Genomic DNA, 19,064 nt, shown 5'->3' with positions numbered 1-19,064 from the left:
CTAAATTGCATAGGAATTTCCAGAGGTGTTTTTGAAATGGCTTGTGACTTACCTCAGGATTGCTGCTGTAGGGTGTACACTGACATACATCTCATCTCCAGCAGCTCTTTGCCTGTAGGACACTTGTTTTCATTGAATAGTGAAAACCAGAACAAGTGTCCTCCTTACTCTGCTGAAAAATTAACCCATTATAAGGAACTCTGTCATTAATTAAATCATGATAAAAATTGCCACATGAGTATCTAAACATATAGGAGGAGAATATCAACAATAGTATATTTGTCTTGATAGGAAGGTGTTTTTTTGAGCAAAAACATAACTGCCTGTGACAGGAAAAAACATCCTAAGGGTAACAACAGTGTTCCAGAGGTCTTTAATGGTACAGGTCATAGGCAGCAAAGTTTAAAAAGATTAAAGAAAGCAAGGCAGGGAGATATTTTTGTAGGCCTGGAGTCTCTAGAAGTTGAGGATGAAGCTGTGAGTTAAAAAACCCAGTGCTCGTTTTTGTATTGCAAAAGGGTTTGTTCTAGGAGGGCTGCTGTAGGTTGTTACTGGTGGGGAAAAAAGCCCCTGACTTTCACTTTGTGGCAGTTCTGGATAAATGGGGTAGTTTGTGCAGCAATAATTAAAGTGTTTTATAGTGAAATCAGGGGCAGCTCTTTTTTGTACCTAATTTTTTTTTCCTGTAACGTAGATAATATTAAAAATCCGTAGGTGCTGACACTTTGCAGTTACTGTGGGCTTAAACTCAGATTTACTCCCTCTGGTAATAGTTGAGTGTTTTAATGCTCGAGCCGTGCAATGCTCTAGTGGCAAGGAGTATATTGTTTAGGTGGATGTTTCTGCTAAAAATGATCAATAGCAAATATACTGCTGTTGATGTGTAAGCTGCCACTGTTAGGGTTTGTGCCAGTCAGAGGAAACTCACATTTCCTGGTCTTGTGTTAGAATTATTTGAGACTGACAAGGGTGTATTTGCCTGACTGGTATTACCTAACTAGCATTGCCTATGGTTTTTTTTCAAATCAGGGTAAATTCTGTCATGTAACTTTGCTGGAGCAAGGTGTCACTGCAAATGCTGCTGCCTCAGCGCCCTGGGAAGTGCCACAGGTAGACTATAGCAATGGTATATTCACAATTTTCTCTCTATACAGTTCTAAGGACAGAGACTTTTAATAACTCTGATGTGATCATTCTTGAAAAGAACTTGCTTTAGACTTCCAGTTTGGAAATCCTTAGTTAACTCCAGTTCTGAGGGAGGAAGATTCAGGTAGGAGAAATAAGCTCTTTAACCAGGCTAAGCTACAAAGCCAAATGACTAAATAATCTGAGATTTTTGCTAAACCTACAGGTATAGACTCGAGAGGAAGAGAGCAGTGCAATATAAATGCACTTCCACTGCAATGATTGGTATAGTGTGAGGTACCATAAGACATTTTACTGTACCCTCAGAGCAGTCATGTTTTTCATTTTTAGGGCTAAAACCTTACCAAAGTCTGCAGGGAGGAAGAGAACATGAGCTATAGAAAATTAGTATTGACACTGTAATTGCTATGGCTGCATTAGCAAACCAGCACAGACTTGAGTATTGAACGAGCTGAGTCCCAAACTGACAAATGGTGAAAGCAGGTCACTGCTCATGTGCCTCTGACAAGTGCTGGGTGCTGGATCCTCATCTGATTGTGCATGGAAGTTGTATCCCTGCTGTGGAATGTGTGGTTTATACCACTTAAAGAGTCACCGTCAAAGGTACAGTGAAAACGTCCTTAAATATAAATTTGCAGAAGAAGTTTGGGAAGGTTTCTGCTGCTTCTTACTGCTTGGATAATGCATATAAAGGGAAATCAAGTTAGAATCAATTAAGAGTTATTTCTACAGAGGCTGGAATGGAAAGAGTGAAGGGGGCAAGGAGACCCTTAGTTGAGTCAGTTGAGTCATGAGATTCAGAGCGAACCCCCTTTCAGTCTGGACTCCTTTTCAGGGATGAGTCTCAGTGTGGCTGGGTCCAGTATTAGGGTTGGACTCAGTCAACAGTTTGTCTAAATAATTTAGCAGCACTTAATCATAAAAGCACTTAAATATTGGACTAATCACTAACCAGCTGTAAACATAACAATATTCTAGATTCAAGATAACAACATGTATACTATGTTATGGGGTGTTCAAGTCAATACACAGATACACAAAGATATATAGAGAGGGACAAATGTGTAAAGGTAACACACACACATATGGATATGTGTGCCTACAAGTATATTCCTACTGAAAAATTCCCCTCCAGAATCAGTGAAATACTCATGTTTAATGCCTTTTTGGGAACTACTGGAATTGTCTGTCGTTCGAGTGAGGATGATACCATTTCACTTGGACTATAATTCAGATAAGGAATGTTCCGAAGCTGGGGATGACTGATTACTCCTCCTCTCATCTCCCACCTTGTTGAGGCAGCAGGAGTTCCTGGTATGGTCAATGCTGCTGAAGAGTTAAGGAATGCTTCACCACTGAGCTCTTGTGCAAAGGCCAAGGCCTGACAAGAGTTACTGAAACTGTAGAGCAGGCCAGAGGTAGGGCGGGGAGGGGAGGGTCTCCCAATCCTGATACTCTCCCAGAAGAATTGTAGGAGCAACTGTCAGTGTGTTAGAATGGTTTCTGGACTCAAATGGGAACTGACAGTAGAAGCAGATCATCTTAGTACAACTCCACTGAAAGTGAGAGGGAAATTCAGTAGCTAGTGTGAAAGATTTATTGGGGATATTCTCTTTTAAGCTGCTTTTTAAGCTAAACGTAGACCATTTGTCTACAAAGTTTCTAGAATTTGCTCCAGCACTTTAAGATAGACCAACTGCAGCAGCATCTACGATGTTGAGAGGCTGAGGGAAGGTGAACTTGTGATGTTGACAGTGTTTTTAGGCCACATAAAGATCTGCAGGAATGAGTTTGGTAGGGAGGGCAGAGCTGTCTGCTCAAGGTGTGCATACAGCAGTGATGCTCTGCATCTAGACTAGCACCAGTGCCTTTTATTGCCTGATTGTCTGGAACTATAGTAGCCCAGCTGAACTTCAGGCTGCTGTTTTGCATCAACAAAGTTGTAGGAGCCTGGAAGAGTAGCTGTAAGTACAAGTTGTTACTGGTGGGTGTTTAGACTGGAGTTACCAAACAAACAGATGACAGTTGCAGAATGGGTGAAAGTCTCAATCAGTCTCCTGGCAATGGTGAATTAAAAAATAATCTGTTCTACATAAAAGAAGAGAAATCTTGGCTATCAGCAAGGGAAGAGGAGGAGATGAGAAGAGGCCCAAAGTGTTCTGTCAGCAGTGAAGCACCACTGTCCTATTCTTGATCCACAGTAAACTGGTGATAGTCTCATAAATTCTGCAGGCAGATGCCTGCCAGCTTTGCTCAGGGTATTGTCCAGACACAGACAGTGACTGGTTTTTCTCTGGAGTTAAGTTAAAGACAACCTTGTTTGTGTTGATAGAGTCCAGTCCAGGAGGGCAGTCTGGGATCTCTTTGGAGGATGTGCTGTCACGCTGACAACCTTGCAGTGCTCAAATGTGTTGTCTGCAGAGACTGGTAAATAGATCAATGCCATTTGATGAAGGGTAGATGGCCATGACCCAGCCCCTGTTAGTGTTGATGATGCTTGCAAACCTTCAAAAATCTGGCACAGACCAACTCACAGACCAACTTATTCTTCTGCCTTAAGGTAGGAAGAATAAGTAATAATTTAGGTATGATGTTGGCTGTTTGTACCATATGGATGTGAAGAAAATCTCAGTCAGCATGTGAAATAGTGTTGCCCGGTGCTGTCCTTGACTTTAGTGACGGCCTCAAGTTAAACAGGCTTTTTTACACTTCTGTGAAAAAGCTACTCTTAAAATACTGGTGCCCTTTGTTAGTTTTTCTAAGCCAGTCCTTTGATTTTTGTCCAGTGTTGTGTTATATTCAATTATCAATCACGGCTCAGGGCATTTGCTTTGCTGAGTTATTTAATGGACATACTATGAATGGAAATATCTCTATTCTTAAAATTTTGTTTAGGGAAGTAATTCTGAGGCAGCTGATTATTCTCTTCCAGCTGTTTTTCCTCTGGAGTGTTAAAATCGGGGCTGCTAAACAGGATTTGGCAGCAGCCTGTCCCCTGCAGGCTAACAGAGCACGTTTGGGAGTAGAGCAGGGCACACATGTCTGTAGTGTGGAGTGTGCTGCTGGTTCTGATCTGAAACCTTGGGAAGGCACAGGAAAACATCCGCCAGTTGGGAATCACTGAGGGCACAGGTTTCTGAGGGCGTGGGGGGGCAAGGACTGCTAATTCAAGCTGCCAGGTCATGGAGAGAGGCTTTGTGGCCCAGGGTGGAGGGATCTGGAGAGAGACCAAGCAGTGGCTAACATGTTTCAAGACAAGTCCAGTGGAGGACATGCAAACAACTGCAGAAGACGGAAAGCAAATGCTGATGAGAGGAAGAGGAGCAGACAGAAATGGTGCTTGAAGGGGCTCTGCTGCCTCTCTCACCTGGGAGAGAGGCTCTAACAAGGCACACCTTTGTTAAAAGTTCAGCGTGACTTATCTGTACGTCTCTTTTCACTGGGTTTTCCATATGGGCTCTGTGGGAGAGTAAGGCCTTAATTCTATAGACCTAGTGCCCAAGTGAAAAGAGAGCAAGCAGTACACTTGCTTTAGCACCTTTCATTTTGTTCTGTGCTGCAGAGACAATTTTTGATGTTCTATTCATCTCTAAGGGGCACTTCATTAAGTTGAGAACAGGGGCCACATGACTGCTCCTCCAGGATGCTGAGAATGCAGTGCTGAACTTGAAAGGCAGATCCTTTCTGGAAATTTGAAAGAGACTGAGGACAAGCCAAAGTGGTATTTAAAATTAATATTGTGTAATGAAGGTGACTACGAAATTGAATTCAAGATAGAGAGTGTGCCAGGGTGGCAGGAGTAGTAATGCATGTGTGCTTATGGATCACAAAGGTTGTCCCTTAAACTGTGGTTTTTGTAGTGCACCTGAACATCATCATTCAGTTTTAAATTATCAGTACTGTTTTGATTGTGACAGTTGGAAATAACTTAATATATAAGAAAATGAGTTAACGTGTTTTACTCCTCAATTGTTTTCAACATCTGTGGCTTTTCCAGCAGATTTCTGTAATTGGAAAATGTTTTGGGTGTGCCTTCATATATAAGCCTGAGAGAATGGAAGTGGGAAGCTGATTATGAAAGCGAGTTTCATGTGCATTGAAACTAAAAATGAGGAGAATCCATGTATTTGCTTTCTTCAAGCTATGAAAATTGAAACTAATTTGAGAAGTTATTACTGAGACATTTTTCCAGGGCTTTGCTGACAAAGGGAGGTGCAAGGCATTGCTTCACTTATGCCTCAGATTTTCAGCACACCTGAAATATGAAGTGATATATTGCAGACTTGGAGATTTCCAACCACAGTGGCTTTTGGTAGTTTTTGATGTCAGGATAATAAACTTTGTTATAGCGTATAGAAGCTGAAGGTGTGATTTGATAGTGTCTTGTTTAAAATAAACATTTGGAAGCAGAAGGAGAATATACATCTTTTGCTCTATTGAAAAACTGGTGATATTAGTTGGCTTGTTTGACTTCTAATACTGGTCTGTGCAGTTCAGAGGAGCTAAGTAAGGAAAGCTATAAAGAGAGATGAGAATTAGGAGGCATAGACCTGTATACAGGGCAGGAGTGTGTCCTATTTCTGTCTTGAGAACTGTCAGGGGTAGGGAGAGTTATTGTTTGTAAAGTCATTTATAAATAGCTCTGGTTGCTTGTGTTAGGCTTAGCTTTTCTCTCTTCTGTAAAGTTCCTAGGCTGCTTCTGAGGCATAATCAGTTTGCATTCAACTCTTCCAAAGTTTGTGGTAGGTTTAACTTTAAGCCTTGCTTCTTTATCCTTTTTATGGTTTAAAATAGCATTTGGAACTGTTCAAGCAAGGGCATAGTGGGGCAAGAGCAGGACTCTGCAAGGATACCTGCCACTGAGGTGTGCTTCTGCACCAGATCACAGGAGGTTTTAAGAACACCAGACTGGCTGTTTGGGAGCTAATGGTATTTCCTGAGACTCGGATTTTCTGGTTGGTTGTCTCATCTTAATGGTGTGAATTGAGACACAGATACTGATTCTCCACAAAATGACTGTGAAACGTAGTCAAGTTGAATTTTCTTTTCTATTTATCTGTAGTGACAGTCATTTTTTGAAAGAGGAGGTCAGAAAAATTGTGATCTTAAGTTTATTCTTTAATTTAGTGAGGCTTTTTGAGCTCTTGGAAGTTCAGTGCATTGGCGCTCTAATTGTCACTTCCATACTTTGCTTATTTACAGATCTGTTTAATAACTTGGCAGCCTGCACAGGGGGAGATTTCTTACAGAGAATGCTCTTGCCAAGGGTGTTGCTTTATGTAGAAAATGCATGACTTAAAACATCAGAATCTTAATGGGGCTTGAATGATGTGGCCAAAATATTTGCTTTTTGAGCAGTGACATACAAAAACGGTTTCAATGTCATGACTGTCACTATCAAAGAGTCATAGAATTTGGAAAACTCACAAACACTGTAGCTTTGGCCCATTAAATGTGCATCTTAATTGGTTAATTACCAATGCTTATGTATATTTATATGGCACAGTTAATAGTAACATCTGTTGCCTTACTTGATACTACTCTAAACATTCAGGTTATTGAAGCAGGTCTTTACCTGCATTTCTATCTTTATAAAGTTGTTGCATTCTTAGTTTGTGGTTTGTTGCAGAGGGGGTTAGAAACCTTGATTTTGGAGGACTTGCTTTTGTGTGGATTAATTAGCATAGCATTCCCACCTGTTTACACTCCTGCAAAGAAAGAGGGAGCTGTTCCCTTCTCCCGGGTGTAAGCATTTTGTTTTCATGTTTCCAGAAGAAAACCCAGTCATTCTTGTACCAGGACAGAGGGAAACACAGAAGTGTGAACACATTACAGGAAACTTCCACACTTCAAAGGAACTATGGTGACAGTAAACTCTCTGAACCTCGCAGGAGGCAGAAGTGAGGCCTTGGCTCAGCAGAGCTGCTGCAGCTCAGCCACTGCTGGGACTCAATCTGCTCTGTCCTTGGGTGTCTCCCTTTTTTCACCATCGAAGCAAAGGGCAGGCAGGATTCATTAAGCTGAACAACACACAAGCAGAGAAAGCAATAGGGAAAGCAGTCAACACCTTCAAATAAGAGCCAGGTCCTAACCTTTAGCCTGTAGTGAAGATTGGTAGTGCCTCTCACTATGACAGGCTGGTGAATTTAAAGAGAAAGAAAGGTTTGTATAACTGCAGCCTTCAGTTGTTGGTTGTCATGTCTTCTTTTATCAGCCAGGAAGGAAAAGTAAAGATAAAGCCCTTGATTATAGCTGAAATTAGATTTACTTTTTTTTTATATTGTGAAGACAGTACTCTTTCAAAACTTTTATCAAAAGTATGGCCCCAGCACTGTGTGTCTTTCGGTGCACAGCTTTGTTAAATCAGCTCTGGCTGCTCCAGTGTGGGATTTTAAAGAGCACAGTTGTGAACTTTTTAGGTAAGTGTGAAACACAGTGCTTCTCTTTTGGTGGTTTTTTTCTCTTGGTGTTGTATGCTGCAGGGACACCAGGGCTGTGCCAGGCAAAAGAGAGGTGGAAGTCAAATAACTATCATGCCCACTGCAAAGACCAGCCAGGTTCGGTAAGCATGGATGCAGAAAAAGTTCTGGAGAGTTATTGTCATGAGCAGTTTGGATTCAGTGCCAAAAAATCTGAATTACAGTTTTCTTTACATGTATGTTTTTGAGAGTTAGTACTGAAATCCCTTACACGTTGTTAGCCCAAATAAATGGTCTGTCTCTCTGCAGGCCAGAAAGCAAAGTTAGAAGTGGAAAAAAAAGACTACAGGAAGTGCAAAAAATAGATTTGATGAGATTTTCTAGAACTCTAGAAGTGAAAGGGGGAGGTATCTTCATGCATCTCATTCATACTTCTGTGAAATACAGGTAGTTGAGATTAAGACTTCAATAAAATACACAAAAGAGAGACAAAGCAGGGGCTCTTCCAGAGAAGGTAACTTGACAGGGAAAGGTCTTAGGGGCTATGCAACTGAATCAGGTTGCTTCCTTTCTTTTAATAATTACTTTTAAGCTTTATGCTTGGGAAATAAATAAAAAGAAATTTTAATTGAGCAGGAGTGTGTATGTATAGCAGACTGTGCTTTGGAAATGCCAGTGCTCTGTGTGTGAGCAGCCCTGGCAGAGCTGAAGTCCCCATCACAGTAGGGTGTGTTTGCAGCATCTGTGGGGCAGGTTTCTAGTAACGAATTGAGTGGCTTAAAGAGAAATTTCAAGGTAAACTTCCACTGCAGCTTAATTGTATTTTTAGGTAAAATTGGATTTACAGGGCGGTTTCAATTAGATCTGCCAATCTGGACTTCAAGAATGGCTTTATGCTTCTATAAATAATGTGTTGTTGTGTTTGTTTTTTTTTCTTTCAACAGAGGTTGCAGAGCTTGAAGCTAATTTACCTTGTAAGTATAGTATTTAATGGTATGCATTTTAAGGGGAAAAGGACCGTTGAACTGAATGTTTTTACTGAAGTATGAATGCTAATGATATTTGTTAACTTTAGGGAAACCTGTGCAAAACTCCACCATTTGACCTTGAACAGGTTTTCTTTGTTGCTCCCTCTTAAGGGGTTGTAGAGAGGTGGACCCTCCTTATTGTCCTTTGGAAGGAGAATTGATAATTCGCCTCCAGAATTTGATTGTTGGGGAGTGGAAGCTTAACTTCCATAAAACACCCAAAAGGTTTGTGGGACTGAAGGGTGCATTTGTTGCCTCACACCTGTTTTTCCTCCATTCTCTCCTTTCCAAAACAGGAGTTTCTGATTTAGGGGCAAAGAAAAATAGCTCAGTTCTCAGGAAACATATTAAGTTAACCTGCTGTTTCTCTGCATCACATGCAAGATGTAACCTGATATGTTTGTTAATAGTGAACATACTAAAGAAAATTAGTTTTGCAAAAGTGATCCATATTCCTTAAAACAAAAAAGGCAAATTAATGTGGTTTTAGCTCTGGAGTCTTACTTATGATATAAGCAATAAACAGCTGAAAATATTAATGGCTACTTTAAAATAGGCTTTAAGTGGGTAAGTGGCTTGTGGCTTCTAAAGCTTAGAAAGCCTAGTTCTGCGAAGGGCAGCAAAACACAAAGCACTTTTACAAGAGGAGTAGAGTTCCTACTGCTCTGTATTTGTTGCTCAGGGTGGGTGTTGGCAGCAAAGCCAAGTTGTCGCTGAGCTCTTTGCTTCAGGCATTGGCCAGAACAGCATCATTCTGCCATGAGCTCTTAGAACACAGGCAAGCACAGCACGTTACTGCCTGGTGAGCTCAGAGGGACGTTCAGAGCTCATCACTGGCCCTGCATAGCTTCCTGTGGTGCACATTCCTCTCTGTCATCTCAGACGTTTTGCTGCAGGGAAAGAGGTGTGAGTTGTGTGCAGTGGGCTGAGAGTGTATGTGCAGGTGGTTCCTGTGCATCCATACTGACTTGTCCATATGCTTATCCTGCAAAGAAAGGCAGTGAATGTTCTCTAGGATTATGTTTGAAGCTTTGACTATATTTTTTCTCTCCAGGTTAAATTTCTGAGTGCTGGTTGTGATGAGCATCTTCTATTTGCTGATGATTCTAAATCCAGATAAATGCTCAGATTTAAAAAGTCAGGCTTTTCAGTATACAGACTGCTTGATGGGAGAGAAAAAATGCAGAACAGAAACAGGAAAAAGGGAGGACAGGAAGAGGCATTATTTTAACTCTTCCTTTCTGTATGCTCTTCTTTCTTAAAGGTGATTACAGAGAATTTACACAGTAATTTTTATTTTGGGTAAACTTTTTTCTGTAGATTCTTCTATAGGATGACAAGCACATGAGAAATGTGTATTTTTAGTTACTACAATGTGAGTGCATTACTAGGGTTTGTGTACAGTTCTAGTTGATTTTTTTTCAGGCAAATAAGGTTTATGTCTCTGATACTGTTTAGCTCCTTGCCTACAGGAAAAGAACAACCAGCTTGATGGGTTAAGAAGCCAAGGACTACACAGGGTGGATAGCAACATATCTGTGGATATACATATCTTCTCGTGCCAGGTTGACAGCTTGTCTCTGCCACAGTCATGAAAGGCCAGTTTTGTGCATGGGAAAGCAACTTGGTCTCATAGAATCAGCTGGGTTGGAAGGGACCTCTGAGATCATCAAATCCAACCCTTGATCCACTACTGCCGTGGTTACTTGTTTGTGTCATCAAATGCAAACAAAGGGCTGTTATGCTGTGAACTGAAACTATTTTTCCCCACACTTGTTCTTCATTCTCACTATTCTCATTAAATTCATCTCTTCTGAGAATAAACCCATCGTGTTTGGTTTATGCTGCCCCATAACCTTTGCTGTTAAAGCACATAGTTGGTTATGCAGCAGGAACTTGTACAATGTGGCAGCTGAACAGAGACTTGCTGGCATTTGGATGAGGCTTTCAGGAAAGCTTGTATCTCATTGTACCTTAAAGGTGTTAATAATCCCCTGTCACCACGTCTCCCTGTGGTGACTTCATGCAGGTCACAGTGTGTGATCAAATGTTAATACACAGATTATTATTAATCATGTTACAGAAGCTTGGAAGGCAGAGATGCTCCTCTGTATGCTGTCACCTTCACATGTAGCTACTATGCAGGAGAGCAAATCCTTTGGATTTTTAAGGCCTTTGAGACAGTATGGTTTGCTGAAAGGGAATGACCTTCTTCCTTACAGCTGAAAGAAGTAGAATTTCCAGGTGACTCATAACTGTATAGAGTGGAGATGCTCAAAGTGTAGGAGGAAATCACTTGACTGAAAGGTAGGGATTAATGAGGGAGGGAATTTGAAGAGTATAAAGGATGATACACTTGCTTTCCCAGGAGTGGAGAACTAATTGTCTGATGTAAATTATTCTTTTGCTTCACAGGTACATGTAAAGTGAATTTTCCTGACCCAAACAAGCTTCATTACTTTCAGCTGACTGTAACCCCAGGTAATTTTTTAAAGCACATTATTTTTCTTTCTGCGTGTTGGTGTTTAGGAAACTAATTCCAAGAGTTTGCTTGGACGCCAGTAAAGTTTCTACTCAAAGATTGGCTATAATACAGTGATTATTTTGTTAGTGGGATGGAGAAACTGGGCTGGATTTTGACAATCAGATTCCAATAAAAAGGCCATTAAAATTGAGAATGTTTAGGAAATATTCAAATCTTGTTTGCTTACTTTGATTGAAAGCTTTTTTTTTTCTCTCAGCCAGTTTCAAACCATCTTGTTTTATTTGCTGAGAAAAATCTTGGTCTGTGCCTGGACCAGCCCTGTATTACAGCCCTGTTATGTGCATGTGTAGTGTGTTCTACTAATTGCTTGATTCTGCAGAGGTGAAGAGATAGGTGACACATCACCGGTGGAAATGTTCAAATCTGTGCATGAGTGAAGATGCTTAATGAGTAGGGGTTAGTCTTTGAATATTCAAGTATGAGAAAGATCTTTTACTATTAGTACAGTTATGCTGTGAAGCTCCTGCTGGCACGCTGGTCGATAGAAACGTTTTCAGAATTTATAATTTCCACCGAAGTTTCTTAATAGCCACCTGACATTACAGAGTTTGCTCAGGTAGCTGTCCATTTTAGAATAAAAAGTTGTGTTTTATGGATGAATTTGCATTTGGAAGATTATTTAAATTTCACGTGCACTTCTTGGTTATGTTTGAGACTGTGCAAGTGCTTAACTGAGGACATTGCCACGTGCAGTACACTGAGCTGTTTGAGTTAGATGTGCTGGGATTGGTGTCTCCCTGCCAGCTGATCCTCCTAGATGCACGTTTTCTGTAGATGCTTATTGACAACAGCACTTGGGTGAGCTGTCAGTCATGCAGATGTATTACCTGGAGAAACAGTGGTTTGCACTGAACAGTGTGGTAGGAGCGACTCTGCTAATCCCGGATTTTGAAGTCAGGGAGGCACTAGATGTCACTGTTGCTGCTTATTAGCCAAAATCGACTGGCCCTTCCTTGAACTAGAAAATCTTGGGTGGTCCTTGTTAACATGTCCATTCATGTGACTCCTTTTTGTGATGGAAAAGTGAGTGTAATTAAAAATAAATGCAAGTGCTATTCTAGAACTTTTAACCTCTCATTCTGTGAAGATGTGCTCATGTTTACTCAGTGGGTGTTAGTCTGCTTGCACCAAATGTCCTTCAGTTTATATGATACTGCTTTATTATGTTTTGGAAATGAGTTGACTTTACAAGAGCATCATTGTGTGAGTTAGGAATGTCTTGAATGTGAAGCAGTGGTAGCTTCTTCGTACTGATTCCAAGATGTCTAAATCACAGTACTGTTTTTGTCTGTTCCCTGCTGTGCAGCAAGGTGCTGCGGGCAGAGCGTGGTTTTTGTGCTGGCTTCGTTGCTGAAATGATCTTGAAAATGAGATGATCTTAATTAACATTTTGTTACTCTAAATATAGCTGCACAGCTGAAGTTTCTGCAGTTGCAGTCTGACCCCAAGTAAACATCTATTTTCAGCTGTGCATAATTCAGGTATAGAATCTTGTGATCAGCTGCAGCTCAGCACAGCTCTCTAAAGGCAGAACATAACACAGACCAAGAAAATCTTTGTAGTTTTCTGATTCCCTTCAAGACTGAGGTTTTCTTTACGGTGTGCTAAATCTTAGTTTCCTCTGGGATAGCAAAGAGGCAGCTAAGTGGTTGTCAGAGAATTTTTATGGCTCAAGTGGGCTCGAGCCAACTATTCTTGTAGTGTCTAAACATTATTGAGTGAAACTTGACTGGAGGAAGAACCAGTTTTCCTTCTCCTGCCTAGAACTGTCTCTTGCATTTGGAGCTGAGTTACTTCTAGAAATCCTGCTTGTGCTTTTGGCTTTGCAAATCTCCCTGCAGCTTTTTTTGTGGAGCAAGGGCTGGGCTCAGCCAGGAAATATCCAGCACTGCCTTGCGGTTCGCCCTGTTAGGACTGATGAGGTGCATAAACAGGAGTGGGAGCCTGCACAGCAAAGGGCTTCATGGGCTCACTTCTTAAGGCTCTCAGTTTAAGTTCTCTTATTTTCTAACATTAGAGCTTTAAATTCTGCAGTGCACCATCAGTGGATATATAGTAGTGCCTGCTAGAAAATGGGTAAGCCTTAGATTTTACTGCCGCAGTGGACAAAACTCTGTGTTCCCAAGGCACACACTGCTGGCTTTCTGTGCTGTCTGAAGCTTCTTTTTCCTTTTGTCATCTGAAACAATTGTTCTGTCATTGAAAAATGCCCTTGTGCCACACTTGTCTCTGTTATTTTTCACCAGTACCACATTGGATTAAAATCTAGGGAAAATAAGGAGATATATGCTTGTAACACAGGCAGAGTCCTGCCTGCTGCACTGATATTTGGAGCACAAAATTGGAAGCTGAGAGTAAAACATGGTAATGACCTGGAAAAAAGTAAAGGAGGTGAGTTTAGGTGGCTTACACATGAAGAACACTAGAAGAGTGTGTGTGGTTAATGCAATTTTCCTGCAGTTCCCAGGCAGCTGGAGCAGTCTAGGGTTAGTGTAGTTATTTTAGAGTCCCATTCTGGGGGGATTAATAAAGAGCCTGTTTTCTGGTTTGCATGCCGTAGAATGAGAAATGTCTGTGAGCATGGCTGAGCATTTCAATGCTGCTGGTTCAAGGAGCAGCTATCCCAAGTGCATTCTTTGTGGCCTGTCCTAATTATCTTGCATTTTCTTTTAATGTGGTGAAATAATTTGGTTTAGTATCTTCCACAGCACTTTCAGGCATCAAAACACCTTACAAACTAAGATTAGAGTCCGGTTGTTGGTAATGAACATTGAGACTGAAGTGTGTGGGATGCTTGCTCCGCTAATGCAGCTTGAAGACAAAAATTTAAGCAGTAGGAGGAAGACTGCAACTCAGATATATTCCCTTTTAGCAAAAGACTCTCAGTGGCTAACTTCCTAAGTTATGTGCTAAAGCTGTTTTAGTTGATGGTTTTATTTATAGCGCTTTCCTCATCGGTAACTCTGCCAGAACTTCGGTTTTTCCCACCACTTCTCTCTGCCTAAGAAAGCTGAGGGTCTTTGTCCCAGTCTGAGAATTTATTTCCTTGCTTGAGATGCCATAAGATGACTTTATCATGAAAGCTTATCCTGTTAATGCAGTGCAAGATTTCTGGCTGAGTACTGAGGCCCTCCAAGGTATGAATTGTTGATACACATTTGAGTGATTGGTAGTGAGTAGCTTTATTGGTGCTTTAGTGAAAAGATCACTAACATAAAGGGAGAATTGTAAAAGGAGGGAGGAGAGATACTTTACTCTCCCAATTGGGTAGATATGTCCTTGCTTATTTTACAACAAGACCAGTAATGTGACCGGTATAATTTTTGGTTAGTGCTAGCATGGATTGATGTCCAGGTAAAACCAAAACAGAAAATGAGTTGTAAGGCAAGGCACTGATGAGTATTGTATGGTCTTTGAGGGAGACTTGATCTGAAAGGATGTAGAAGTGGCCTGCAGCGTGAGGCACACACAACATGTAAGGTGCTCCAGCTCTTCCAGAGATTTCTCAGCCTTACAGAGAACACAGGCAAACAAATACAAGAAAGCTGAGTTAATAGATGAGGTATCTCTTAGAGCCTGTGGAGGTGTAAATATACAGTTTTTAAAGTGCTTGACCTCACCTAAAATATGTTTTTAAGGAAAACAGGTGTTCTTTCACCATCTGGTCCTGCTGCTTCTATTCTGCTGACACCAGTTACATCCTGCACATGGACACGGGGAGTTTCTCCTGTGACTGGGTGGTATTGGAGCTATCCTGAGCTAGGTCTGCGTGGTGGAGAAGGGCAGAGAAAATGAAAACCAACTGTTCAGCTTTTTTCCCCACCCCATGTGTCTCTTGAACAGTGTCAGGCTGATCTTGTTGTCTGTGCTCGGAGCCAAGGATGTACCTTGCTGTTCCTGCACTCTGCAGTGGCTGTGGGCCTGGTGTCTCCAGTGTGCAGACCCACGTGGAGCGTGGCTTTGCTTTTGCTGCTTGACTGGCAGGAATCTGACAGTCTTTTGGCCAGCTCTCCTCCCTTGGAGCTGTTCTTGGATGTTTCTTTTGGACAGCTGAGGATTCATTAAACCGGAGTATTTACTTTGACATAAGGCACATGTCGATACATCCCTCAGCAGGCATCTATTCCATTTTAGCAGGGATGCAATGTGAAGACCTGCAGCACACTTTGCTCCAGGCCCACAAGATCAAGGAACTAGTAAAATTAAGCCAAGGAAAATAACTTTTGTACTAGGAAATAGTTAGAATTCCTGACAGTTGGTTAAAATGCTATTATAGTGCTGTTATAATGTGCTAGACAGTGGATAAAGTGCAGTTAGCTGTGTTCTGTGGGATAAATGGTGGTGTTTGAGCTCCTAGGGGATATTAACTCACCTTTCACTTCTCATTCTTCTGTAATGGCTTTCTTTACTGATTTTTATCTCAGTATATATGAAAACAAAAGATACATAAAATCACAGAATCAGCCGAGTTGGAAAAGACCTCTGAGATCATCAAGTCCAACCCTTGATCCACTACCACCACATACTTTTATCTTGTTTTTTTTCCTGTAAAAATCAGTGCATGTCCATTGATTTTTCTGGTAAAGCATAACGTGCCTGAGAAGGCTGATCAATAAATCCACCACACTTCAAAATTGAATTGGAGTGGAAATGCAGAATGGATTTGAAAAGTGTGTGTTCTGGACAGGTTATTCCAGGGAGATTTGCAGAGGCTGAGGGCTGCAGCTCTGCTGTGCAGCTCAGCGTGGAGGCAGCTGCCAGCAGTGCTGGGTGGGGTGGGGAAACCAACCATCTTCTTTTTCCATACTCTGAACCTGTCCCAGAGGCTCCGGGGAGAAGCTGGGCCGTGATGGACTTCCCAGCTTCAGGCACAGTCTTTTGGAGGGGCACACTGGACATAGTGTGCAAGTTGGGGTGATCTCTGGCAGCATCAGCTTTTACTGGCTCGCCCCTCTCCAGCTGAGGGTTTGCCTTATTGAACAGGCTGATGTCCTCTCCTTCTCTGTTGGTCAGCTGCTAAAAAATGGCAAAGAGCAGGAGGGTAGGACCTGACTGTTCTCCTGTGATTATTGCAGTGTGGAGGCTACAGGCTGAAACCAGAGCATGTGGTTGTGGTGCATGGGTTGGGAGGAGAAGACAGAAGATCTGTGTAGGAATGGGGGAGGCAGCAAGTCCAGGAGACAGCATCTGGAAAGAAGATTTTGACCTACAGTAGAGAAGCTAATTTTTTGTAGTTTGGAACAAGCTAGATAGATTAAAAAGCGTTCCCTTAATTTCTGGAAACTATGGGTTGCTTCACAGAACATTCCTTTGCAATGTTGGTTTAAAAAATATAATTCATACAATGCTAACCAGCCCTCCTGACCTTCAGGCCTGCACTGTGGCTGGACCATGTGGTAGAGAGAGCGAGAGTACTCAAAGTGGTTTGAGCCTGAGCATTCCTGACATGTCCCAGACCCCCAGAGCTGGATGTGGGCTAGGTACCTGTTTCCCTTTTTTTAATGAAAAGTAGTGGCAATGCCAGGCAGACATTTCAGATCACTTTGCAAGCATTTCAGCTTCGAAGCACAGCTGTCTCAAGAGTTGCAGACTGACTGTTACCCGATTATATTATTTCTGGTTCAATGTAACTAGATATTTTAAGATGTCATATTATAAAATGTAGCCATTTTAATAATTCAGTATTGAGTCTGAGATTGACAGGGAGGCAGACATATTTTCCTAGCTGATGTATCATCCTAAGATAATTACAATAAAAGAACCTGCTTGCTCCTTTATTGTAGTGCACTGAAACATGCTCTTGCACACATTATTCATACAGCTCACGATACATGATTGCTAGCATAAGTTTGGGAAGATGTGCAAAGTCCTGGAGCAGGATTTAGCATGCACTAGCAAGTGAAGTATTTCTCCAGCTCATTCCAAGGGTTGGTAAGGTGGTGCTGTGTGCCACATGGCAGGATTTTCTTCATACAGATATGAGAAGCTCAATCCAAGGTTCCTCTAACTTGGTATCGCCTGTTACTCTGCTCAGGATGGTGGATTTTTATGGGACTGTAGACACAGACTTCAAATTTCTGCTGTAAAAATGTTGGGAGTGGAGGAAAACACTGCTCACATGCTGTTTAGATTAGGTGGCAGCTGGTGGTGTGGTGTAACTAGGTTAAGTGTTTGATAACCCTGCGCCATTATTTTAATCTTTGTAGTTTTTTCTTATTTAACTATTTTCCTTGTTTTTCCTTTTCTAGATGAGGGCTATTACCAAGGTGGAAAGTTTCAGTTTGAAACTGAAGTTCCTGATGCCTACAATATGGTGGTGAGTATTTGTCATTAGTCTAATGGTTGTCAGTTTAGATTTTCTTTCCAGGTGATGGGACTTCAGAGAGAACTTGGCACTGAGACTGAGAAAGGATCTTGTGTCTGTTACTAAAGTACCATGGGTTTATAGAAAAATCTTTGTTGGCTGGAGGTCATCTGAACTCCTGCTCAAATTTGGGCTAGTGTTTAAAGTTGGGTTTGGTGGCTCAAGGCCTGGGCCAGTTGGCATTTCAAAATCTCCTAGGATGGAGATCTCACTGCTTCTCTGGGCCTCTGTTCCAGTGCTTAATTACCTTTGTTGTGATTTTTTCTTTTTTCCTATGTCAGGTCAGAATTTTCCTTTTTGTCTGTGGGCCTCTTTTATCACTGTGCACCTCTAAGAAGAGCCTGACTCAGTCTCCTCTTGACCCTCCCATCAGGTAGCTGCAGACAGCAGTAGGGTCCCTTCAGCCTTCTCTTCTCCAGGCTGAACAAATCCCTGTCCTTGACTCCTTGCCCTGTGTGTGTTAATCCCTCTGGGACCATACAGTGAGGATGTGGAATGCACAGATACAGTGACAAGTGGCAACTCCAACAGTTTTACTCTCCCAGGCTGTTAAGTATCTTTAAAAAATAACAATTTCAATGGTTATTAAGCAAACAGCTTTTCGGGGGACCAGGAAATAATTGCGATATCTTCTTGTAGGTAGATGGAAAGCTCCAGACAGCTTGGCCTTTTCAAGTCTGAGACTCGATATTTCCTGATTGTACTTTACTGAAATTGCAGAACCTTGCAAGGGAGGAGAGATGCAATTACAATAAAAATAACTTCAGTCATTGTTTTCAGAGTTTAGCTATCAAAAGAACAAGATTGTCCCCAAAAATGGAAAACAATTAAGGCACATCTTCGATTCTCAGGAATTACAGCTGCTGTTATGTATTCTGATAGCTTGATACATAAGGAAACTAGACTCATTTGAGCAACTGAGTTGCAATATTTGCAAGTTAGGTATATGAATTTCAGGAGGAAGGAAGTGTCGTTTTCTTTTAGTGTGAATGCTTTTGATAATTTTGTAATTTTTTTCCCCCATCCTTCTGCTTTGTTTCCTTACTTTTGGTGTTGATAGTTCAGACCCCTTTTGCTTTCAGAGAGGCTGAAGAATGTATAGGCGAGGATCCTAGGGAAATGTTTTTGGGAAGACCTTTGGCTCATGTTCAGCTGCACCAGGCCTAAATTCAGCGTTATGTACGTGTAAGAGTTGCAGCCACAGCATTGTTTGTGTAAAAGTATGAAGGAGGTGTGGTGGTCTGGAAGGTAGTAGCTTGAGTTCCCAGACTGAGCTTGGAGAACAGTGCATTAACACTGCTAGTAGAGTAGAAAGGTTATGTTTCTGAAAGCATGGTTGGCATTCCAGAAGATGCCTTCAAGTTCCTGATATTCCTTTATAATCTATGGATAAATGGGATGTATACTGTATCTTATGTGAAGTTCATGCTTGCAGAGGACTATAGCATTTCTGAAACAGCTTTGAATTGTTCCTTTCATTATTTTGATAGCTTTTCTCTCCTTTTGTAATAGTATTGGTCAAGAATTATCTGCTCAAGCTGTTTTGTTTTCAAAGTGTTTAG

The 19,064-nt window shown here is 41.4% G+C and overlaps 1 protein-coding gene across 1 annotated transcript in view; it reads left to right on the top strand.

Moving 5' to 3' along the window:
- Positions 1-19,064, top strand: part of UBE2F (ubiquitin conjugating enzyme E2 F (putative)) — a 66,068-nt gene that overhangs the window by 2,164 nt on the left and 44,840 nt on the right. The window contains exons 3-5 of the mRNA XM_027735660.2: positions 8,510-8,539; positions 11,009-11,074; positions 17,387-17,454. Coding sequence (XP_027591461.1) covers positions 8,510-8,539; positions 11,009-11,074; positions 17,387-17,454 — 164 coding nt within the window. The remainder of the gene's footprint in view (positions 1-8,509; positions 8,540-11,008; positions 11,075-17,386; positions 17,455-19,064) is intronic.

Source organism: Pipra filicauda, unplaced genomic scaffold (genome assembly GCF_003945595.2).
Source record: "Pipra filicauda isolate LSUMZ 115617 unplaced genomic scaffold, ASM394559v2 scaffold21_size4447388_pilon, whole genome shotgun sequence".
Lineage (NCBI taxonomy): Eukaryota > Metazoa > Chordata > Aves > Passeriformes > Pipridae > Pipra > Pipra filicauda.
The sequence above is the reverse complement of the archived record's forward strand: the minus strand, read 5'-3'. Positions and strand labels throughout refer to the sequence as shown.